The 26,167-nt window shown below is 44.8% G+C and overlaps 1 protein-coding gene across 1 annotated transcript in view; it reads right to left on the reverse strand.

Annotated features, from left to right (window-relative positions):
- Positions 1 to 25,281, reverse strand: part of mmp24 (matrix metallopeptidase 24) — an 81,857-nt gene extending 56,576 nt beyond the window's left edge. Inside the window, exon 1 of the mRNA XM_086293729.1 lies at positions 25,116 to 25,281. Coding sequence (XP_086149855.1) covers positions 25,116 to 25,265 — 150 coding nt within the window. The 5' untranslated portion in view covers positions 25,266 to 25,281. The remainder of the gene's footprint in view (positions 1 to 25,115) is intronic.
- Between the last annotated feature and the right edge of the window lie 886 nt (positions 25,282 to 26,167).

Genomic DNA, 26,167 nt, shown 5'->3' on the forward strand with positions numbered 1-26,167 from the left:
CCTAGGTGACCTAATTGATTTATTACCAGGTCAAATGTCAATCAACATATACATTTATTTGTAGCCGCTTCAGTCGCTCGTATGGAAGTTGAGAAATGCTTAGCTTGAATCCCGCTCGGTTCACCCTCGTCGTTATTTCACAGTCGTGGGTAGCTGCAGGTCAGGAGGTGCAGCAGGTCGTCTACTAACGGTAAGGTTGGTGGTTCGATCCCTGGTTGCTGTGCGTGCCAAAGATACTGAGGTCTAAGTTTCTCTCTGATGGTTCCATCAGAGTGTTTGATGTTAGACTGAAAGCACTCAGGCGCAGAAAAAAGCGAACGAGTCATGTTGTAAAAAAGCCCTTTGAGAGCTCAAGTAGAGCCGGTGCGTTTATTTTCTGTTCCAGTGTTTGCATCGCTCAAAGACAAATGTGAAGCAAAGTTTTCCTTTGGTTAAGATATTAAAGAAAATCTCTAAACCATCAGCAGCTACTAGAAGCGGAGGATAAAGTAATTCTTTTTGCTGAGCATGAAAGCAAAGCTTACCCTCATTTACGGTCACAAACTGAGGGTTAGACTGCGGCACCCACGAGCTGGACCTGGATAAGCCACAGGATGACCTGATGGATGAGATCAGCCTATCCACGACACACGGTTAGTCACTAATATGTCATCCATTGCAGGAGCAGCTGGAAACAGGGTCAGTACATCCAGAATTAACCAGCCGCTAGAGGAAGAACAAAATAAAGGAGGAAAATGAGTGAAATTATATTCCTTAGAGGTGTTTCCTGAAATATGTTACTGTTATTTGAGCCCAGCTGTCAGCTGTACTCCTCTTTTCTCCCCTTGGTGCTTTTCTAAAAACATGCCAGTAACACAAGGCCATCCTTTGCTTCGAATGGAAATAACAGTCTGCTCGGGTCCAAGTGGCAAAAAGCAAAAGTCCATGTGCCCTGCAATGTGTTGTCACTGAGCAGAGCTGCCTGCCTACACGTTTTAACTGCAGTGCATGCGACCGTGCATGAGCCATCCGGGCAGAGATGAAAAAAGTAAATGGTCTGTATTTGTATAGCGCTTTACTCGTCCCTAAGGACCCCAAAGCGCTTTACACAACCAGTCATCCACCCATTCACACACACATTCACACACTGGTGATGGCAGCTACATTGTAGCCACAGCCACCCTGGGGCGCACTGACAGAGGCGAGGCTGCCGGACACTGGCGCCACTGGGCCCTCTGACCACCACCAGTAGGCAACGGGTGAAGTGTCTCGCCCAAGGACACAACGACCGAGACTGTCGGAGCTGGGGCTCGAACCGGCAACCTTCCAATTACAAGGCGAACTCCCAACTCTTGAGCCACGATCGCCCCAACAACAACAGCAACTGATGGTGTGCAGCTGTCCTCGTCCACATCAATGAGCGTGAGTCAGGCCTCAGACACACCTGATTCAGATCTCAACGCCTCTTTGAAGTTGTCCTCCGAGCGCCTCGCTACGATCGTTTTAAATCCACACGCACTGAAATACTGAACTTTCTGCTTCTGTGAGGCCTCTGAGGACCCCGTACTGCACCGGTCACCGTGTCTGTGAGTCCTCATACATGTGCATCCATGTGGTTGTGTACGTCTGTGTGTGTTCAGAGCTTTGATGGAAGTGTAGTAATTGTTGTATAATAGCAGCTGGTGAATTATTTAATTCAAACTGCTTCCTCTGAGCTGGCAGCTGCTGGGTGAGCACACACACACACACACACACACACACACACACACACACACACACACACACACACACACACACACACACACACACGTTTTCATCACTTCAGAGGACGTTACATTCACTTACATTTATTTTCTGAACACTTAAACTGACCATAACTTTAAACACATCCCCATTTTAAAACAATGATTCATGACTTAAAGATTTTCTTTGTCTCTGAACTGAAACCGAGTCAAATTGACAGCCCATGCGTCCTTCTGCTTTACGAGGTCTCGTTCTGACATGATACCCTCTCTGGGCTTTTATCCAGCCCACAGATGGACCGAGTGCCACCCGGTGTTTTCACTGAAGAGCTCAGAGTTGCAGCTTTTGTTCAGAGCCATCATTTCCTGTTGAATCCAGAAACTACCAGATAACTGGTGCAGGGTGTTAGCTTTCACAGTCTGAAAGGACAAACCTCTCTACCTCAGACCAGAGTGATGCTAGAACAACAGTACAACAGGTAAAGTAATCATCTTTGTAGAAAGAAATAATCCCTTAAATAAAAGCTCCGTCAGCTGGAGGCAGGACAGCGTCCGGGCCGACTTCTGTCACACAGCTGTCAACCAACGACCACGCCGCGGACAGCAAAGCCTCCTGTAAGCCTTCAAATCTAATTAATGGGCCAATAATGTCCCACAGGACGAGCGGCACACATATTAGAGAGCCTGAATTTATCAATGGAGGCCATAATTGCTTGCTGAAGAAATGACAGGCTTAGTATTTCTACTAAGATGGTGCTTTCTGAATGGAAGTGAATAGAACTTCAGCGGGAGGTGTTCTGAAGCCACAATCGAGTGACCGTTACGTGTATAATTCACTTTAAGCTGCTTCCATACTTCTTTGAACTGCGGACTGATCAAAAACACTTTTAGCGTCTCTGAAACTCACAAGAAAAGTTCAAGAGTTCAAATCTCACTGTCTGTTCTTCACATGTGGCAGGAAAAGTGGAAGGTGAGGCTGACAGGTGGATTAGTGTAGGCGGAGCCTCCTATTTCCCATGTATCATTCTACAGTCCTCAACTTTGGTCACGAGATCTGGGAATGAGCGGAAGAGCGAGTAGATGCAAACAGCCGAAATGAGTTTTCTCCAGGAGCTCGGAGCAGAGTGGAGAGGAACCCTCCGAGGTAGCTCGGGTATCTGATCGGGACGCCTTCCTTCGGAGACTCTTTGGGCATGTCCAATTCAGAGAAGTTAGGACCCAGCACTCATTGGGGATCTGGCCTGGGAGCTAATCGGGATCCTTCAGGAGGCACTGGGAAGTATTCTTGCTTTGCCAACTGCCACTAAGACTTCACTTTGGTAACTGGAAGAACCTGGATGGATCTTCTGTCACTGGTTGCACTTATCCAAGAACACGTGTGTTATTATATCATGGATATTAAATGAGATTAAAACAAATGAAGCACATGTGAGTGAACGGGAAAAGGGAGAGGACAATGATCCGCTGTGAAGAGTCTAAGTTGGGAAAGCGAAACTACAACGAAACCACCTCTGTGCTTCATGTATGCGCCTCACACAGCGGGACTGCAGCGGCATAAATCACCTCCAGCACTGAGCCCTCCACACGTGAACATGTTTAATTCATATTCTTATCTGACTGGGACAAATGCTCTCTCGCAGCAGGCGAGCGGTGATTCATTAGACGTTGTGGGAGTTTCCGACGCCACGGCGGCACGCCTTTTAGTAAATGAACAAAATACTCGGACCGTTATCCAGAGAGAAGGACTGAGGCAGGCAGCGGCACATTTCCAGCCTCAACGCTGCTTATGCTTAAAAGAAAAAGGCAAAGATTTATGATTTATGGCCTTCAAGGGTTGATTCTGGTAACAGAGAGACGTTCCTACTGCTCAACAATCAGGGTCTGAAATATCAGATACTAGAACTCTCAGTAACTTTACGTCTACCGAAGGGAATAAATGAGACGTGTTTCAGACATGTCTGTCTGCTGTCGGCTGCCCTCACTGTCAGGTGTGGAGAGGCAGTTTAAACCATGGGAGATGCCCACTGGCCTGATATCTGTGGACAATCCATGCAGAAGGAAACACCTGACAACAAGTTACACCTGTCACAGTCTTTTCATCGAGGGAGGCCGAGCCAGAAGGCAGCAGAGACAGAATAGAATAGAATAGAATAGAATAGCCTTTATTGTCATTGTACAGAGTACAACGAAATTGGAGTGCCACTCCCTTGGTGCAAGTTTCAATAATAAATATAAATGTAAAATATAAAAAGTACAAAAAAAACAATCGTAAGTACTCAAACAATAGTATGTACAATATATACAGGATAGCAGCATTAATATAATGACAGTATGAATAGCAGCATAATATAATGACAGTGACGGTATGGAATAGGTTCAATTGTTTTTGTGCTTCTTTACTACGGTGATAGCTCTGGGAAAGAAGCTATCCCTGAATCTGTTTGTCCTGGTTTTATGTGACCTGTACCGTCGGCCTGACGGTAATAGTTCAAACAGTTGGTTGCTGGGGTGAGAGTGGTCCTTGATGATATTGCCAGCTCTGCTGAGGTACCGAGAGTTTGCAGTGACCTCCAGGCTGGGCAGAGAGCAGCCAGTGATCTTCTGGGCTGTGTTGATGACCCTCTGCAGTACTTTCCTGTCTGCAGCTGAGCACCCTGCATACCATGTTGTTATGCCGTACGTTAGGATGCTCTCTATGGTGGCTCTGTAAAATGTCACCAGCAGCCTCTCCTCCAGGTTGTTCCTCCTGAGCACTCTCAGAAAGTGGAGACGCTGCTGGGCCTTTTTAACCACCGCTGTAGTATTTGCTGTAGTATGTAGACAGAAACGTGACGCTGTGCTAAATGCTGATATGTGCAAATCATTTTAATATCAGACACCAGAACTGGGAAATCTTTCTTTTGGAGAAATAGCGGTTCATTTTGAATTTGAAGTTAATCGGTTTGGACGTGTGCACAGAAGAGACGGTGGATTTACTGGGCAAATGGAGCTGACAGGCAGGATGACCACAGAGGATGCTGGGATAGGGTGAGATGGAGGCAGATGATTCGCTGAGGATAGTCTGAGTTTCCTCTGTGGGACATTATGACAATTAACTCGTTTAAAGTCCAACATTATCTTTATCTTTTTAACAGCTGTAGTGCCAGTTATTGGAGCATTTCAAGTTGCTGTATCAATACAACCGTTATATCACAAGTTTTAATAACATGTATGCATTAAGTCCATAGTAACTAGATAAACTGGAAAAAAGTGCAATAAACTACAAAAACCTGAAAATCATTTGGTTTCTACACATAGTTACAGAAATTTCAGAGGTTTATCCCTCAAAACTGTAAACACAAAAATTGCACAAAATAGTTTCCAACCACAGGAAATCTGTCTTCATAGTTTAACACTAATTTTTATAAACTGTGGGAAAAATGAAAATAAATGCTATTGTGCACAATTTGCAAAAAAACAGCATCAAAATAAACTATTTCCAACAGTGCAGTCTACCCGGCACGGATAACCTCCGTTAATGCTGAGATCAGGGCGTTCTGGAGATGCTGCATTCAGACGACGTCTCTTTGAGCCATAACCACATTCTGCAGGGATACAGCGGACCTGCCACCCACTGAAAAGCTGTTCACTGTTCATGCTTTTGTCAGTTTTTGAGTAAATGCAGGTGACATTTAAGGGAAGGAAGAAAAATAGGAAAAAGGAGAGAACGAAGGAAGGAAAGTAAGATGAAGCTACTGGAGCATAAAATAACAAAGCCATAAATAGGAGCGCAAATAAAAACCACGAGGGTAACACAATAACAACAAGAGAAGTGCTTTAATTTCAATATTTTAATGGTGCTAAATCATATTGTACTTGCATGAAGGCTGCAAGTGAGCGCTGCATGCTGATGATTCAGGCCTCACTGAGGCAGCAGCCCGTTTTAATGCTGCTGCTGCTGCTGCTTGTGGGGGGCGGCTGATTCTGAACCTGAGCTTCAGAAACCCCCCGCAGGCCGCTGAAGATGACAGAGAACAAAATACAAATCAAAACAAAATGAAGCGTGAACTCTAATTTCTGCAGCCATTATTCAGGGGTCAATAGTCACTTTGAGCTGAGTCACCCTCTTCTCGGCTCGCTGATGAGAAGGTGTAGCCTACAGTAAAGTGTCCGGCTTACAGAAGGTGACTCATCTTTCACTCTGACATTAAATTATGAAAAACGAAGAAGGAGGCTGCCGGCTAAAGGATTACTGCTTTGAAATGTATGTATACAAAGCACACAGCTCTACAGCAGAGACACCGGGATTCACATCCAGGCTCCTGTCAACGAGACGCAACATGAGCACTTCCACTGAGCTTTGATTAAACACGGTGTTTAGATGAACATTAGACAGCATGATCAGATATTTTAGCAGAAGAAATCACGTTTTCATACCATTTTTAGCAGAAAATCGTGACTGTTCTCTGAGATATTCAGAGGAGGATGCGAGGGCAGATATCAGGATGCCAAAACTCGTCTTCAGTTGGCTCAAAAATGCCACATTTTTATTTTCATGTCTCCACAACATTGACTAAGAAAATTAAGCCAAAAACTGCAGTTCCTCTAATGTCCACTGGAGGCTCCAGCAGCGAGTCAGTCCCACGTTAAAACATCCACCTTTACAGCAGAAATAAACGTAACGTCTGGAAAGCATTTCTGCTCTGAAACATTTTAATGCAAATATCTGATGATTAGGGATGGGTACCGGTTCTGTCATAAACTGTAGTAACCAGACCGAAAAGCAGCGCACATTTCGGTGCTTTATTTCGGTGCTTTTTTTTTTCCTGAGCTGTGATACACTTTAGATTCTAGCCAATCATTTTACCTTTCCGAGGATAGTAGGCGGGTCCAGGTACGTGCGTTCTTTTAGAGCAGAGCTACAGATTAAAAATGTCCAAGGCGAAGCGGTCAAAGTCTGGCTGTACTTCACAGCAAAAGATGCAAACTCAGCAGCAACAAGTGCTTTAAGCTGATACTGTGATACTGTGAAAGGAGGTAACACCTCAAATCCGATGAAACACCTGGCGACGCATAGCGTTTTTTTAAAAGCTGAGAAATGCGCCGTATTTGATAGCTTGCTGCGAGACCTCACACCGGGCACATCTACTGCGGGTGTGGTGCCTGTTATCGGACCCAGAGCAACATCCCCCAAAAACCCGAAGAGGAGAGTCCTGGCCCCTAGCCCTGCCAGTGTAGCAGAAATGATGAGGATGATGATGCAGCAGCAGCCGTTCTTCTCTGCGTGAGGAGCTTAATGTTGTTCGTGTGTAATTTACATTGAGTAGGCTAACCACGTTATTACATTAATGCATGTAAGGTGAACTAGCAAACACCATCATAGCTACATGCGGCTGTCTTCTTGTTTGATGGCAGATACTCCCTTCACCCTGGCCAAAAAGGCTAAAATGACCAAAGGAAAAGTGGAAAACAGCTAAACATGAGAGGTTTTTGGACCAAGTTTGTGTTTTTTCCATTGTTTAAGCACTGCTTCCAGTCAAGAGTGATACCATATATGCCCCATAGCTGCAGAAAAGGCTAACATTGTTATCTTTTTACAAAAAAACAGCTGAACATGAGAGGTTTTTGGACCAATTTTGTGTTCTCCATTCTTTAAGCACCGGTTTGAGCACCGTTTAAGCACCGGCACCGTTTCAAAAGTACCGGTTTGGCACCGGTATTGGATAAAACCTAAACGATACCCATCCCTACTGATGATACAACAGACCGTCTGGACGTTTTCGTAATCCTTTACCTGCTGCACTAAATTGTAGCTGCCAAATTCATACGTCTAATTAAACAAATAAAAAAAATGAAAAAGCCAACATGAGGTTTAAAAAAATACCAATAACAATGACAAACATCCAGCTTTTAAATACAGTTTATGGGAGGAACTCGACGAACTCATAAAACAACAGTTGGGCCGGACAAACCCCGCTCCTCAGTTACGACCATGGATATAACTCTTTTTTTAAATATAAATTAATCTGTCTATTTGTTTATCAGTGGAGGACTGTGCAACATCTTTGTGTGACATCTTTCTCAAAAAAGCAAGAAATTATCTCATTTCTAAGGGTGGAGGTTTTTCTTTACTTACAGTTTATGCTTCAAAAATGACCATGAACTCATCTTCATCAGCTGTTTGTATCAAGCTCTCCTTTTAGCTGTAATAATGATAATAATAATGAACGACAGTATCATGGTGAAAAGGAGCCAACCAAGCTGTTTATGCCCAACTCTAATCAAATACAGGTGAATCTGTTCAGGCCCGCTGATGTACAGTGGCTTGCAAAAGTATTCGACCCCCTCGAACTTTCCCACATTTTGTCACATTACAGCCACAAACATGAATCAATTTTATTGGAATTCCACGTGAAAGAAAGTGGTGCACACGTGAGAAGTGGATCGAAAATCATACATGATTCCAAATATTTTTTACAAATAAATAACTGCAAAGTGGGGTGTGCGCAATTATTCAGCCCCCTGAGTCAATGCTTTGTAGAACCAGCTTTTGCTGCAATTACAGCTGCCAGTCTTCTAGGGTCTGTCTGGATCCATCTTTAACTCCAAACACGGATCGATCTGCCTGGAAAGAGGAAGAAAATACTTTCTTTGACCTTTAATGAAACTCCATTAGGGCCCCGTGTTTGGGTCAGGGTTCTCATGCAGACCACTTTAGTCACAGTGAGCTCCTTAACGCTAAAGACAGGTAATGAAAAGATCGGCTAATGTAAGCATGAGACGCAGCCAAAGCGAAGGCACAGCTGCATTAATGCGCTGTTAATGCAAGATTAGAATAAGATATTAGAGGAGGCTTCACTCTTTAATGTGCTGTTTGTTTTACGGCCCGGAACGAGAACCGGGACAGATCGTAATTTCTCAACGGCACTTCAAACCGCAGCCTCATAATCATTAAAGTGTTTGCCTGAAACCTCGACAGATTCACTCTGCAGCCACACACAACAAAGAAAAACTACAAAATGAGACATCTTGGTGGAAGCAAGTCTTCAGATATTTTTGTCTTTATGAACATTTCTTCTGATTGATTCGTTGATTAACTGACTAACAGCTGATATGTGCCCACGCCGGCCCTGCAGGAACACTAAAGCCACTTAAAATGTGCTGTGGGCGCTGATATTTCTTCCTCCTGGTTTGTAACAGCCTGTCTGTTTGCATCTGTGTCCACCTGTCTGCCCGTCCACCTGATTGGCTGCGTCCCTGTCCGTCTCGGAGCCTGATTGGCCGTCTCTCCCCGAAGCCTCAACCTGTGCGTCAGCCTGCCAGTGTGTCTCCTCCGTCTGTCTGCTGCGATAAAAATAGACCTCGTCTCCCCCGGCTAAACTATTTACCGTCGCAGCTTGAGTGCAATGGGTGCAACCCGCCAGGCGCTTCCCCCGTCCGAACACCGTGCACGGCCTGATAAGCGGGTGTTTAGCATGCTGCATATTTTCTCTAATATTAGTTTGTGAAAAGGACCAGCGTGTTTTACTTGTTCTGATGATCACCAGGAGAAGCCGACGATTATTAATCTGCCATTTTCTTCATACATTTTACTTTGTGCATAGTCTGGCAGAGAGCTCAGATTCATCTCAGTTCTTCCATCAAATCTTTCCCTGCACTAAACATCCTGAAAAAACAGTCTCTGCAACTCTGAAAGTCTCTGTGTGGTCAACAGCAGACATGCATTATGCCCATATCGTGGTGTAAACCAATCAGAGATAGTCAAGGGCGGAGCCTCTCAGATGCCCACGCCCACGGTAAGATGTTCAGATATTAAGATGTTCAGTTCGAAGCCTTTGAGGCACTTTTAATTTTGACTTTCTTTTTATTTGATACATCTCGTAATATTTTAAGTTTAAGTTTCAGCTCAGTGAAGCACAAGAACATGTTCAGTACTGTATTTTCCGCACTATAAGGCTCACTTAAAATCCTTTAATTTCCTCAAAAGTGCGCCTTATGTATGAATTCTGGTTGTGCTTACTGACCTCGAACTGATGTCATGTGCTACACGGCGCTCAGAAATCTGTCAAAACATTTTAGCTCGACTTTGCTAAGCTACGAAGCCGCACCGCTTGATGGATTGTTGGAGCATTACGGAGCCTCGCGGAGTGATACGTACTGTGATTCAACGTAATATTATATTATGTGTGTATAAGGACCACAAAATGGCTCCTGTTCGGAGACATGCTTACCTATGCTATCTCATCTGACTGTTTTGTTTCGCTTAATGTGCCTTATGGTCCGAAAAATACGGTAACTTATGGACAGCTATTAAATGAAGGCTGAAAATTTTGGGTGCACCTAACGCTGGTGCAGCTGTGACAAAAGGTTAGTCGAGAGGCCTGTAATATTAGGAGAAAGCTGCTCTTTCTAGTTTGCATTTGTACTCGGTGGTCAGGAATATCACACTGACGTTCATATAGGTTTTCCATATTGCAGCTTTAATCTCTCTGAAGCTATTCACTTAATCTGGACTGTTTTAAAGACTGTTGTGTTCTCTGTGTATGAGAAGCTGTAAGTAAAATATATCACACATGTGGTCTCCACAGGCCTCAGAGTCCACTGTGAGAGATCACACACATATTCCACTCTACAGAGTTCACATTCACGGAGCCACAGGACCTGATATTAACCCTAAAACATCTGAAAAGCAGATGTTTTAGCATTTTAGTTCTAAAATGCCCCTAAAAAAATAAATCATTATTTTTTTGATGCTATGGGAAATTTTCCATAATTCCTATTAAGACTTGGAGCTTTCTCATAGAACTGTTTTAAAGTGGTTCCCCATGGTGCCATCACATACCGGCTGGCACCGTGCACTGGTTCAGTATCAGTGATGCACATAATGGAAGGAAGTGAGTCTGTCTGAACTATGGCAGAGAGACGATAGCGTCAGTTTGCACTAAAGCATGAGGTCCAGTGCTTCCCTTTTCACTGTAGCATGAAAATGAAAGCACCAAAATATTCAGGGATGATGTTTGATCAGAAATGTCAGGAAAGGGAAGTGAATCCTTTTGGACTCACCTTCTGCTGTTTTTACAAACACCACGCTCAGTAATATGATTCCACAGCACAATTTATGAGTCAAAACAGAGCGCGGTGCCGTGCGGTGAGTGATTAATGAATGAAATCAGCGCTCGCTGTCCCAGAGAGCTAATGTCTGCTGCTGCAATTTGATATTTGTGCAGAAAATGAAAAGTCGGCATTGTGTCTTGTCAGAAAGGATTCCCTCGGAGAACAAAGATCGGAGTGAAGAGGAAGAATTTGAGATGTTTGGTAATGAAATTTATTCCCATCATTTCTGCACTCTGCCTCTTCAGCCTGATTAGACGAGCGAGACGCAGCAGGAGACGATCCAGAGACAAATCCCTGATGCGATCAGATTCATCATGTGGTACAAAGTCAGGGCTTTCACCCTGGAAACTGTAAAAACCGACTGAGTCGAGAAACAAACAAGAGGACATCATTTCCACCCAGGATGAGGACGATGCGTCTCCCTCACTAACTGTTCAACCATCAGGAACCAGACTGACTCAAATAATTCACGTTAGTGACATAAAAAAAGTCTTCAGATAGAATCAAACTACAATGAGACACAAAATGATGATAGAGAGGCTCCAAACAACAGATTTAAAACTACAAAGACTCAACATGTCAGCACAGAAACCCAAAAACACAACAGGCACCTCACGCGGTAACAAAAAGGCTCAAAATGCCAACAAAGCCTCAACCAGCCACAAAAAACTGCTTTCAGCTACTCTGTTATCCACAGGAAGTCAGCCCACGTTTGATTTAGCAGATTATTTTTACATCAGTCCCAGTTCTTCATGGAAATGTGTCAACCACTACAGTTTGTAGCAACAACGGAGACGCTCAAACTGCCAACTAAAGGAATCAAAGTGACAAGAAACAAGCTTGAAATGAAACAGGAAACCCCCAAAACATGACCACACTCAAAATCCAACAGTCTCAGAAACAAAGAGACAGCAACGTGATTCAAAGATACGGCAACAAAGACTCAAAAATAACAACAACAGACAAGAGAACAACGAAAGAACAAAGACAAGAAAAACAACAACATCAAAGACTCAAACAGCAACAAACGCTTGAAATAAAAACAGACATCAAAGAAATTCTGAACACCGAAAACTACAACAAAGAAATCCAAAATTACAGGAACAAAGACTTAAAATGGCAACGCAGAGACACAGAAACACAACAAAGACACTTAAAACTACAACGAACAACACAATAACAACAAGAACGACAAAAAACAAAAACAGATTTAAAACAGCAACAATAAAGGATTCAAATAAACAACTGAAATTTAGAAAGATGAGGGCAACGAGGCCGAAGATGATCAAAAAGAAATTCCAAACAGCTTCTCCTAATATTTCGGAAGCTCGGGGGTCGGTCTGATTGTGGCCGTGCACGCAAACATACAAACCTGCTGTTCAAGCATTCATTTTATCAGTACAACAAAGACGCTTCATTTTCCTCCATCGCGAAGCCTCGCCGTCTCCATCTACGTAGCAGCACAACAACAACAGCTCCCTGCCGCCGGGGATGCATTTGTCACAAATGTTCAGCAAAGCTTCCCTCACACACTTTCTCACACTCGCTCGCTGCCTGCTGTGAGTGTTTCTCATCCGTCAGCTGAATATGAGTGCTGTGGCTTGAAGGGGGCACCTGAAGAGATTGTAAAAGCCTGAACGGGGGCTTTATTTTTGGCTTCCTGGCACCAGCTCCAACCGTTGGTGCCGTGCAGCCTCGATGGAAGCTTTGATTTGATGTGACTTGATAGAAAAATAAATAAATATGGAACGAAGCTTTCTCTTGTGTGCAGAGACTTACAGATTACTCACATCCTGTTGTTCTCTATGTTTCAGTGTTTGAAGTTGACAGTATTCACTTATGTTCATCACCAGGTTTGCTCGTTTATCTGCTTCCTCAGAAAACCAGCACACGCCGTACTCCTGTACCTCTCCCACCCCCTGATGGACCATCAAAAGCCAGATTACAATCAAATTAGCAGAATTAAAGGTATATTTTATATTCTGTGCTTGTTTTCCTCTCCTGACACCTACACTGGCACCTTCATTACAGAAATCCTGGTTCCATTTTCCACTTGATAAAATGCCCGGATTTGTTGAAAACACACAAATCTATCACTCAACTTTGATTAGGGACACACTTCCCTGCAGGACGCGCGTCTCTTTCCAAGCCTCTCTCTAAAACATATTGCAGTAACATTCGGTCAGTTCCAAGCAGCCTCTGGGGCTCAAAAATGGAGCCAACGCTGTGCCGCCCAAAACTGCAGTTCCTCTAATGTCCACTTGAGGCTGGCTGCAGCAGTGAGTCAGACCCAATGTTAAAATGCCTGAAATTTACAGGAGAAATAAACATGTTTTGGTCTTTGTAGCTAATTTCCCCTTCATACAACATCTCAGGTGGCAAAGCGGGATTTCATTCACCCAATTTAAACTTTATTGAGGCTGAAAGATGCCGGCATGACCGCAGAGAGAGGCAGGTGTGCTGACAAAGATGGCCGTAGCTGTTAGCGGTCCGCTAGCTAACTGGAGACCCTGAACTGGACCGTTTGTGCTGTTGGAGCCTTTGTAATTAAATGATCTGACCTATAATGTGGCTGCTGTGCAGTAAATTTTAAAGCACGTCCACAAAGTCTGACCTCCAGTTTTGGCGAAATTCTAGGATTTTAATTATCTGTTGCTTAGAGGTGATTAAAAGGTGTGTGTGTACTTGTGTACTCCACCCTCCAAATACTGTCACTTCAAGCTTCAGAAAACCAGCATGAAAGATCTGCAGGTCTGCTCTGTCTGCAGGACACGCTGACGTCTTTTAGGGAGTCGGGACTGAGGACACTTTACGACACAGCGACGGCCTCTGCAGGCTTCTATGTGGTTGTTTGATGGAGAAGGACAAGACACAGATTAATAGACTAGTAATGAGTGCCAGCTCTGTCCTGGCCAGGCCCCTAGACTCCACAGAGGAGGTTGGTGAGTGGACGATGTCAGCCGAGCTAATGTCCTTTATGGACAACACCTCTCACCCCTGACTGTGGAGGCCTGATGTCTTAACTTTGAGCCGTGAAGCTTCATTCTGTGACGTTTGTTCATCAGATCAGCCTGAAGAAGCTGCTGCTTCATGTTTCAGTAACAGCGTCTGTGCTCACAGGGATGGGCAAACTAAATTCCCCTTCTTCCCACACACCACGAACAGAAATCAGACGACATGAATAAACGGACCTTGAGGCCAAAAATCAAATTAAACTGAAGATGATCATCTTCATGCATTAAACGCGTGAAGAGAAATCCGTGACTGAGCCAAAAGCGCTGTCAGTGGTTTAATCCAACACCCTGCAGGGCAGCTCAGAGAGAACAATGCAAACTGTTGTCGGATCTGTCGATCACTCAGTGACGGACTCGGTGAGCTGAAGAACTTCAGGAGAAAGCCAACTCGAAGGAGAGCGTGAGCACAAGCTTCAGAAATGCTGACTCTGAGCTGTACTGATAGAAAGCAGGACTAACACAGCAGAGGTCAAAGGTTAAACTCCCACGGGGCCAATCCGAGCTTCAGGTGTATGCAGTGGGTTTGCTGACGAGTGTGCTCAGACTCACAAATGCCAAACTTTCACAAACTGAAAATAACAGCACTTCTTCAGGCACGATGCATTCTGGGAGGTTCCCCCTGTGGGACCTGAGAGGTTTTCTTTCCACTCAGCCGTCTCCCGGCTCAGCTCACAGCTGGATCGATTTGTTGATAAAGACTTCCATAACTAACATTCATGTGAAAGGTCAAAGTTTTAGATAATCAGATCAGTGCATGCACAAGAATCCCCGTGAGTCTGAAGCTCAGATTCTCACAGTTACTGTGGGGCGGGTCCTACAAAAGGCCACGCCCCATGGTAACTGTGAGGCGTGGATTTATTTGGATGTTCCTGAGCACTGATTGGCAGTTATCATGGCTTCCTGTCCAAATATGGTCATTTTCGGACAAAATGTTCAAAGTGTGACTTTGAAATGAGTCCAGACACAAATGTGCGACATCACGTTAAAAATGAGGAAACAAATTTAGTGCTGAAAACAGGTCAGTGTTACCAACATTTTTTTTTTGCTTGATTTTGTTGTTTTCTCATATTTGTCCTATTTTTAGTCATGTAAATATTGCCACTTTTTTGCCCTCACAGAAAAACAGGTCTGGTTTTATGTGCCTCTGCGTTTACATGTAAACACACTGTGATCAGCACCATCCACAGTGAGCAGGCTACAGACGCTCCAGCACAAAAACAAGGGTCATAAATTGTCAGATGTTCCAGAGCCGGCAGCTTTTCACAGGTTTGTGAATGTTCAGGAAATGTTTGTTTACATCTCACAGTAAATAATTACTCCTCCATCACACCAATTGCAGCACACATGGACTCACACGCTGCACTTCAACGTGACGTCTAACGTAGAAAACACTCGTGTTTATGTAATATGAAACCCTTTTGAGGAACGCCCAGGTGGGACTGATGGGCTCACAGCTATGACCTCATGTCTGTGGTTTCATATAACGCTCACACGCTGTCCACGGCGACACACGTGCCGGACGATCAGAGCGTGCAGGATGTAGCGTAGCTGCTCGCCTTTGTCAGACAGAGAGGAGGGAGACGCAGAGCTGGGAGATGTTAAACAACAGCTTTCCTACATCGCCACCTTATCCAGTCCAGGGCTGGTGTTGCTCCTCTTCCTGTGCTTCCTGTCTGCCTCTTACTGCTCCTCTGTGTGATCTTGGATCCGCTTCCTTTGAAGGGTAGCTCCTCATGTGGCTTCTCTTTTTTTTACATCCTTTGTTCTCCTTTGACTTCACCGGAGCCTTTCTCTGTTTCTCTGAGAGTTTAGTCTGAGCGCGCTCCCTCAGTCTTTGTCTTGTTTCCAATTTATTTGCAGAGTTCGGATCCTTTGCACCACCTTTGGACATCCCGCCTCGCACCCACAGCACCTTCTGTTTACTGCAAGACTTCAGAAAATAAAGTATTTGATTTTGTAACTGTTGTTCTGCCCCCTTTGGTGTCTGGATCATCACCTCATTGCAAAACCAACAAAAGAAAAACACCACAGGAAATACACAGCAGGCTCCAGATACACGGGATATATCTGACTGATCCTAACATCAGCAATCAGGCTAAGTGGTCACATGAAGCTGGTTATCAACTTAATAAATCCACCCGGTGCTTATTAATCTAACTAAGAGACAGAATATAACCAATTACTAAAATGCACAGGTCCACTTAGATAATCAGAAGTGTAATATTAGAAAAGCAGCAACAGACACGATAATAAGCACTGTTTGAATGTTCGCGTCAAGTGCTTTGGTCACATAATTACAAATGTATATTCATATGTTTGGACGTACATGGAGTGAGTCTTAGCTGTGCAGCATAAGTCTCTGTGCAGATGTGGCCCTGTAATGTGGGCGAACACCAAAAACACAGGGGTAACCCTGGAGGTACCTCTCCCCGCTGCACAGTGAAGACCTCTGCAGCAGCTGCGCAACAACAGCAAAACACACACGAGTACATCTGAGAAACGTTTCGTGGAAATGCGGCCAGCAGCCGTTCAGATGCATCCGCCTCGATGGATCGACTTCCCTAGAGCTGCGAGCGTGAGCGAAAATCCAGCATCAGTCAGGGTGTGAATCAAAGCTGTGGAAACGGAGGAGACTCGTGAGTCAACGGGAGCAGAAGCTTTACCTCCACAACATCCTCAATAATTTAAAAAGCCCTTCAGGTGCGCAGCTATACCGGTGATGCTCCTGTCAGGCCATCCCGGCCACATCCAACTGGAAGACGGGACGGGGGAGCCATCAGCAACCATCGGCAGATTTATCGTTTTGAGGCGTCATTTCTGGTAAAATGTTTGTTGTTGCTTGAAAAGGCCGAGCTCCTCTGTGGTGCTTTTAATCAGAAGATTTACAGATGAGAAAGATATGACGAGAGGAACGGGAACGAAACTTCATTTTTCTTTTGACTGAAGCTTCAAACTTTATAAGCGTATTTTTAAGCAGCTGAGCTTTTATTAAGCGTTGTTTACAGATTGCATGAATAAGAAACAAGGCTCTCAAACTTCAAAGCAACTTAAAATATACCAACATAAAAATGTGATTTTGGTGTCTGACAGGCCTCAGGTGTATCCATCCATTCACTGCCTAAAGCTGCTCTCACGAGGATTATTACCCATTTATTTATTGTTGTAGTTATCATGTATATTCTGACGGCATCATTTTATGCTTCTGATGCATGCTGGTGCTCACATGACAATAAAACATGTGATCCCGCTGATGTTTGAGGAACAGGCCATCATAAAAAGTAATCGTTTATTACATGATGAAAGACACAGCGCTGAACTGAGATCAGATTTAATAAAGTATCTGCAGCCATGCATTATTAGATGAAGTGGCTACTGTGTTTATGTGAGAGTGAATTATTTTACACCAAATGTTATAAAGAATTAAAGGTTCGTAGAACTAAAGTGAAACAGGTCCAAAGCAGCTCAGAGGTCATTTGCATGAAAATTTAAATTTAATCCAAGCGCCCGCTTTAAAAAATAAAAACCGATGAAAGACTGAAGCTGCTCATGTCCACTCGATAAAAAGTTAATGCACAACCTGCAGGGAATGGCTGAGAATGTAAAAGGGTTCAGGGCGGCTGTTCAACAGGGTCCATGGAGCTCACGCTCATTTTAAACGTGCACTCCGCCGAGTCACATGTTCAACTATACAAGCTGCTGTTCTCCTCCTGCCTCGATGAGCAAAGCTGTTCTCGTTCTGCAGCTACCGTCTTTTATGTTTTCCCCAAATAAGGCACTTCTTAAAATGTGTTCCTCGGTCTTCAGATTGTAGATCAGGTCGGTGTGAGGGGCGGATCGCTGGGTTGTGGGGATGAACGGTCGGCTTCTCTGGTATTTTTATGCGATTTGATTTTTGCACTTCGGTTGGATCAATCGGATCAAAGCGTACGTTGCTAATCCAGTTTATAACGCAAGATCCAAAACGTCTAACAGCAAAGATGTGACCGCATCACTTCAGCATCGTTTCAGCATGCAGCGAAGGCTCGATGTCAGCAGTGCCGTCTCAGGATTGATGGACAGATGGATGAACAGATTTATCAACAGATCAATGGAGATTTTATGGATGGATGAAGCAGAAGGGAAGAGGAGGTCTGAGTGATGGACAACGGGATGTGGGAAGTACTTCTGCTTTGTTCAAACTGCTGTCAGCTTCCAAATGCTAGTCTTCTGAGCTCTGTTCAGACGCACCATAATCAGATAACAGGCTTACAGCCCTGCGCGTCACGCCTGTGTTTTCGCTTTATTTTTGAAAGTTCACAGTAAAAATTCCTGACAAACAGATCAGTTAGTTTACGATAGCGATGCACATTGCAGAGGTACACCAGGATGATGCGCCCAGCTGCAGGCGCAGAGCGTAATTAAGTTCACATCCTGGTGTGAAATGGTTTCCTCTTCCTGCGCTGCCACACTGATCAAGCGTAATCCTTCGGCGGCGCACCCGGGGAACTCGCGGAGAGGCAAGATGCTCTTACTCGCCGCACGCACGGATTCATTTATAATTAGAACGGCACTCACATTTCTGTCCTGCTCAGCATCTCCAGCGCGCTGCAGGACTCTCATCTAAAGCTGCAGCCTAATGATGCAAGAAAACACAGTGCTGTGGTATTAACAGCCATCTAACAGCCTCTTGACTGCTGTATGTCTTACACAATGGCTTTCCATTAAAGTCCTGCTGGTGTTTTGCTGTTTACGCTTGTGATTACATCACGACACCAGCTTTACTGGATGCTGAAACAATTACTCGATTTAATCAATTAGCCACCTGACTGAGAATTAATCGGCCTCTGTGCTGGGAATCGTGTCTGAAAAACCTCTGTAATATTGTTAGGCCCCTTTGTGTGCAACTTGATTTTATAAACCTTCATTAAAAAGTTCATAAGATGCTAAAAAAACAGAATATTAAAAGATCTGAATGTGCAGCATCTTCAATCTCTGAGTTAATACTTTCAATCATAAAGCAGCTGCACAGGTCAGAGGCAACCTGTCGCCACAACATCATGGTGCGACTCAGACCGACTGCAATCACTCGCAGACACGCTGGAAACGGTTTGCAGTTAATCTGAGTTTGTGCTGATGAACACAACTCATCTTTGCACTCGACTGAACGGGTTCCACACAGCTGGGTTCTGCTTAAGGTTCCATATAACTGCTGATTTGTGGTTTTCACTGATTGTCACAGTTAATAATCATATTATCAAACTGACTTAACTGATGGGAGACAGACTGTCTCCACCTGTCTCCTTCGATCTGACTGTGATCACTGACCTTTTCCCCCCATGTGACCGTAGCACGGGACAAATGATTCTGCAGCATTAAATAAGGGAACAGCTCAGAGCTCCAGATTAGGGGACCGTGCATGGTGTAAAATGACAAGTTAAAATAAAAATATGGAGTAAAAACAGATCAAACTTCACATTTTCACATTTCATGAACATTTACGGAAACACAACGAAGAAGCTGAGATGTCAACAGCACGTCTCGGTTTTTGTGCATTGGTGCAACCACAATCGTCGCATTACAAACTACAGTTTACTTCCTGGAAGTCGCATTTATGATCCAAGCAATTAATCGAGATCTGAAAATATTTGGAACTTTCAGACGTCGTTGTGCCGCCTCTCTCGCGTCGTGAGACCGATGCGTCTTTGTAGACGTTAGCTCCCGCCGGGGGCCGTTTCCCTGGATGGCAGCCATGTTTACGCGTGCACAATCTGATTAAAACTGAGATTAGAGCTTCAAGGTGATCCGATCCTGACGAGCGTTTTGTGGATCAAAGGTTTCAACAGATTCAATAATTCTGATACGTGCAGAATTGTCCATCTTCCCAGAAATAGTAGAAGTTGTGATTTCCGACTGTCAGGATTTCTCACACTAACACAGACCAGTTTTCTGTCACTCCCACCACGTCTACCACTAAACTAACTGACCTGCACCGTAAGGATAAATTCTCTCCAAACATGAGAAGAAGTGTTTGCACAAATCCAATTAATGATTGACGCAACCACCTGGAAATGTTGAAAATCTTCTGACTGGCTTGTTTACATAAAGCATTTTTATTCCCATCAGACCTTTGATCCGGTTAAGCGCGTCCATGTAAACATGGCTAATGTGTCAAGACACTGCTGCTGATGTATACCTGGAAAGGTTTGGCAAAAGGCATTTATGTGTGAACACGCTGTGATCCTGCTGAGAACATTAAGAAGCTCTGCCAGTCAATCACGACAGCGAGGACCGGTGACAGTCCTTCCTCTGCCAGTGACACATCAGACTGTGCACAGAAGGAGCAGCACATCAGGCAGTCGTGCATATTATGAATTTATATCATGGCGGTTTGAAAAGCACGTAAATTATTAAACAGGGCAGGTTGATTGAGTTCAGCTGAGCCAACCATCCACCGCATCTCTGCTTCCAAGTCCTTTAAACGGCTCCTCAAATGTAGTTTGTCCTCGGCTCGCTGCACCCCGACAGAACAATACCTTCATCAAATGCACAGTGACAACTCCTCTTATTTACAGCTGCAGCTCGCACCGAGCGAGCGGCAAAGGGTGGGTGAGGAAGACAATGGCTGAGGAGGGAGATGGACGGGAGAGAGGAAGACCGAGGCAACACTGTGGATCGGGAAACTCTGAAGAATAACGTCGGCACTTCACTCCAGCGATGGCAAATCGGGACAAAGCTTATCGATAACAGGTGCGAATTCACACCCGCCCACACAGGGCTCGGGTAAGTACAGCACAGCAGGCTCGTTTAGCCCATTTCTCAGGTGTAATGTGGTGTTTATAAGCCTCCAGGGACGGCGCTCCCCCCCAGCGCTCCTCTCCTCCAGGGAGGGAAGAGAAAAACAAAAACCAGCCTAGAGAGGTTTGGAAACGTGCTTTCCCCGTCATAACAACAAACCGCTGCCATCACGATAACTAGGCCTGGACGTTCTCCTCATCGTCATCTTCACATTATTTCTGCCACGTCACCACCACTGGTGTCATTATCCACATCCACAGCGTTATAATCCCAGCAAAGATACTTTGAATCAAAGGGGCATGAATGTTACGCTGCACCGCTCAGTGTCTTCAGCACCCAGAAACATCTTTTGTTTAACAGTGACTCAGCTGATTGGCTGCTAACCTGACATTGGTTAACACTGGGTTAATCATCTGTTTATGAAGCAGCAGCACAACAGCAGCAGCAGCGCCGGCCCACACAACAGTTGTTTGTTTCTTCTAGTCGCAAATCCTTGGATTGAAACACATTTGTAGGTTTGCAGGCTGCAGAAATTTGACCAATTGTGTAAACAGGCGAACAGACAAAGGAGCGCGGACGAGCGAGTCAGCCTCCTTCTGCCTCCGCTCCCCCTCTTTCTCTGCCTGTCTGCACAGAGAAGCATCTGTGTTTTCACTCCTGAGCGGCGGCGTGCCCACCGCTGCAGGGCTGCGTGTTTGTGTCACCGCGGCAGCCTGAAGGTCGCTGCTCGGCCACGAGGCGCCGAAGGGTTCGGAGTGACGGCTGAGTGTCGAGAGATCGATAACTTTGATACTAGTTCAATGAGTGCTTCTGTGGTGGTTTTCACATCTGCATTTATTCATTTATTTGCATTTTTAAAAGATTTTTTCAAGAAGAACCGTTAAATAAAAACTCAATTCCGTGTTTTTACCATTTAAGGTAGAACGTCATTAAGAGCTTTAACCTCCTAGGACCTGGCGTCCACACATTTTGGGTTATTTAGACCAAAATACTCAATTTTGCTCTAGAAGGGCCTGATATCCACCTACGAGGACATTATGCTGCTACTGTTCTATCAAAATCTTAAACGAATATCCTCATATGTGGCTCTTATTTTTCTTAAAAACAAAAATAAGGTAAAAAATAAAATCTGGTAATTCTTTGTTTTTACATTCATCGGGCCCCAATCAGCCCAAATATCAAAGAGAAATTAAAAATGAATGCAGTGGAAGATCTTAGGAGGTTAATGTCTCTATAATGAAGAAAAAGTTCATCCATGCAAAACAATCCATTTAAAAACTTTATTTATTTAATTCATCTATTAATTGCTCTCTTTGAAGTCATCAATATGCAACATTTCATGGTTAGAAATGAGCAAAACGAAGCTTTCTAGTGTTTTGTTTTCACATCAGTGATGTCACAGGATTTCTCCTGCATAGAGAAGTATATTTAAGGCTGGAGTAGCTAAATGTCATTCATTTATTTAAAGGCATCAGTATTTATTTGAAGGCAGTCACTTTAAGTTGCAAAGACAAAATAAATGTGCCTGTGTATTTCAGGGTGAGACCAAATGTTTTTAATATGGAGAACTTGGAAATTGTGATTCAGCGTAAACTTGCAATTTCTTTATTACATTTTGCACCAGTGTTCGGGGGGTTTGCTGACAGAAGTGTGCAGAATAACCCTCTGCTTCGTTTGCTTCTCTTTCACCCTGAGAGGGCGTTTAATGAGAATGAAATTAAAGTAAAGCCCTTTTGTTTTAGAATTAGCTTTAATTTTAACATTGTGTGTTCACTAATCAAATATAAGCTTCGCTTTTCTTTGCGGGATTAGAAATATCAGGAAACGCATCGTTTTCATCAAACGAGCTAATACAGACTCACGGCACAGCCTTCCTCCCAAACCTCCAAGTACTGAGACTGCAAACCTCATTACATCCCAGCAGGAGAACTCACAATTTCAAACTTTCACATGATGAGCAGCAGCATGTGAAGCAGACACATGAATAAACGGCACCTGTGACGTGATCGAAAGCTTCCCAGAAAAACATGAAGGCCTGCACAGATGTGACCTCTGCAGCCTCAGCTGTCACACAAAGACTTCAGCATGCTCAGGCAGAAACACACACGCACACAACATCAGCAATCAAACAACTTCCACAATCCATGTGACGGCTGGAGCTTCAAGACCGAAGCTGTTAGGAGTCACCCGGTTCCACGTCCGCTGCCTCCCCACGTCTTCCCTGCAGGGGTTTCAGTAGTTCGAGCTTCAGTGGTTTTCTCAGCCCCGACCGCGTCCTCCAAATAAACACTCAGATCTGACAGTTGTTTCTAAAATAACCCTGTAATCCTGAAAGTACCAGTTTAGAGTTCAGGGCACATACGTGCACTTATTTACACCGCTGCTAGAAGTCGTTTAAACCTGAAACTTAACGGCATGTTGCAATAAGCTGCTGCACAAACATGTTGTTTGTTAAGCCTCAAAATGTAAAAAACCCCCAAAAACTTAGCAAACAATATAAACAATGCATCGATTTTAACAGTAAGAAACAAATGACGTGATGAACTGCCAAAAACTGCAGTTCCTCCAACGTCCAGCAGAGGCTGCAATAAATAGGCTCAAATAAACTTGTTTACAGCCTGATATATATAAATAAATAAATACTTTCAGAACAACTGTAGAGGACCTGAAAATGTTTTTATAAATAACATCTGTTGTTTTTCATCTGCTTAGATTGAATGAAGGTTTAAACTTTGCATTATTAGAGGCGTGGCCTCTCTGATTGACAGCCTATGGATGCAGCTTGTTAACTAAGATAGCTAGTATTGATAATTTAGTAATCCACTACTGCGAAACACATGTGGCCACTTGTGGCTCCATGAAAACTAACATGGCGAAGTCAGAAAGCCACAGCTTAAAAATGCTGTGGCTGCTTCCATCTTTTACATACAGTCTGTGTTTGGTACAGACTGTATGTCACATCGAACATTTAATGTTGACCAAAGGCAGCTGAAACTTAAACAAGGCAAACAGCGGTGACTTTTAAAAACTGATAAAAAGTCGTTGATGTTTATTTTTTCCATGAAAAAACAATGAAAAAGACCAGATTCCATTTTATTCCATGAAGTCACTAACATTTAAAATTTAGAGGGCTTTTAAGTTTTCAGCGAGATGTTAGGGGACATCACCCTGAGCGGAACATTTGTGGAAAGGCATTCAAATGAAACTGAACAACTATTCTGAGAGTACTGATAATGTTTTTGCAGCATGTGTTGAGTAAACGCAGCTGAAACAAACACCGTCCTGAGTAACTCGTATTCATTTTTGTTATTTTTATTTCTTTATAAGAAAATGTTGGAAAATAAAAAGAGACAAATATCTGCAGAGCTCCGCGGGTCAGAGGAGACGTGTGTTTCTGTTCATCACACATCAGCGTCATTACAATATTTCGGGTTTGTGGAGCCTTAAACAAAGACTTCACCTTCAGCTCTGCGACACGTCACGATGGTGCGGGTTTGTGTGTGTGTGTGTGGGGGGGGGGGGGGCGGCGGCGGCTCATTGGTTGTTTGTCTCAGTTGGAACCGCTGCAGCTCAGACGGGTCTGTGACTTCACAGCCGCGCGCGGCACAGCCACGGGCGCCCCTTTGTCTCTACCAAAGTGTCACTTCACAAAGACCACGCGCCGAAAACACCCACTCTCATCACGCGTGACCCAAACGCTCAGCCAGGTATCATCCTGCCTCTCAGCAAACATCGCAGGACCGCACGTGCGCTCTCCACACTTGAACTTTCTGTGCGGCCCGAGACAAAGCCCGGCCCTCGTGCACGAGCAGAACAGGTCTGAGCATTCGCGCGCACCTCTCCTCCGACTCCCAGCCAGCTCCATGAATTATGGAGGGAGGCTATATTTGGAGTGTGGAGGCCGAGGGAAGGGGCTCGCTGTGCTGCTGGAGCTTTGTTCACTGTACGCGCTCATCATTTATTGACTGGTGCCACGCGCGCTCTCCTGCACGCGCACATTCACCCTCAGTTCTAATTAGGGGATGATGGGGGGGGGGGGGGGGGGGGGGGGGTTAACAGCTGTCCATCAGCTCCCCCAAAACGCGCGTGTCCCAGCCGAGAGTTTCTCACACTTGCTTCATCATTTAGGACCTACTCCTCCTCCACCTCCTCCGCACAGCCAGAGGAGGAGGACAGCCAGATATCTGCGATCCACGCGTGACGAGACAAAAAACTACCAGGAGCGTTCACGAGTAAAGGCAGCGGGCATCCCCCCAGGATGGGAACAAAAGACCCTCTCTGACTCCCGGGGGGTGGGGGGCTGTCACTTTAGAGTGAGGTTCGAGGCTGGGGAGGGAGATGATTTTTTTTTTTTTTTTTTTTGGGGGGGGGGGGGGGGGGGGGGCACGGACGTGAAAAACATCCCGAGGACCGCACGACTCTCTGCTCCAGCCTGCGCGCGTTAACGCGGGGAGTGATGACGGCGTGGGTGTTTACCCCACGTTAACACACGCACGCACACCTCCTCACTCACCTCCACGATGAACGTCTTCTCCTCCCCGCACGCGGAAACGACCCAGAACAAAAGCGGGAAGTAGCAGGTCTTCCAGCAGAACCCCGGGAGCCCCGCTTTCCTCCTCCTGCGCCTCACTCCTCCACCTCCGCCTCCTCCTCCCGTCGCCATGGCTGTATCCCCGAATTCCCCCCCTCCTCCGCCTCCGCTTCCCGCCGGTGATGTCCAGGCTCCTGCTACGCTCTTTTACCGGAGGAAACGGTCCGTGCGCTCCTGCTTCATCCCGGCCACGGTCACTCGCGTCTCCTCCTCTCCGGGTTCCACGCACCGCTGCTGTGATCGCGCTGTGGGTTCGCTTCACTTAAGGGGCGAGCGGCTCACGCAGGTGCAGCGGGAACAGCTGAAGGAAGCCTGGCTACAGTAACGCGGGGATGCTGCTCCGGTCTGTCCGGTAACAGCAAGGAGGAGAAGGGGGAGGGACCGAGAGAGGGAGAGAGAGAGGAGGAGAGAGATGGATGTTGTGATGGATGTTGTTGCAGTACCTCTTTGCCCACACCAGGAGCGCTGCAGACGCAGAGGACTCGTCTGCGCGTGTTTTATCGTCCCTTAGAGGGTCGAGATTTCAGAATCAGAAAGCTGGTTTGGACGCACATATTCAACTCTGTATATTTTATATATTTTATTATTATTATTATTATTATTATTATTATTTTATTTTATTTTTTTACTATTTAATTTGTAAAAATGTGTATACACACACACACACACACACACGTAGGAAAATATTTAGTATACACATCCAGAAATGCATACACTATTATATATTGTACATATATTTATTAGTTTCAGGTTGGCCATTCTTGTATTTTGCTCGTTTGTGTTGTTGTGTTTGCACATCTCTGTTGCTTGTGGGGCTCGCACACAAGAATTTCACTCGCATGTGCTGTGCCAGTGTGCCTGCACATGTGATGTGACAATAAAAAGTGATTTGATTTGATTTGATTTGACGTTGGGGTTGAAGTGGGCTCGTTTCTAATGGAAAAAAGTAATAAAGAAGTCATGGAAACTTTACA

Source organism: Aulonocara sp. 'chitande type north' Nkhata Bay, linkage group LG5, assembly GCF_057382095.1.
Source record: "Aulonocara sp. 'chitande type north' Nkhata Bay isolate Kocher_YH1m ecotype deep benthic linkage group LG5, A_spYH_male_GT1.1, whole genome shotgun sequence".
Classification (NCBI taxonomy): Eukaryota; Metazoa; Chordata; class Actinopteri; order Cichliformes; family Cichlidae; genus Aulonocara; species Aulonocara sp. 'chitande type north' Nkhata Bay.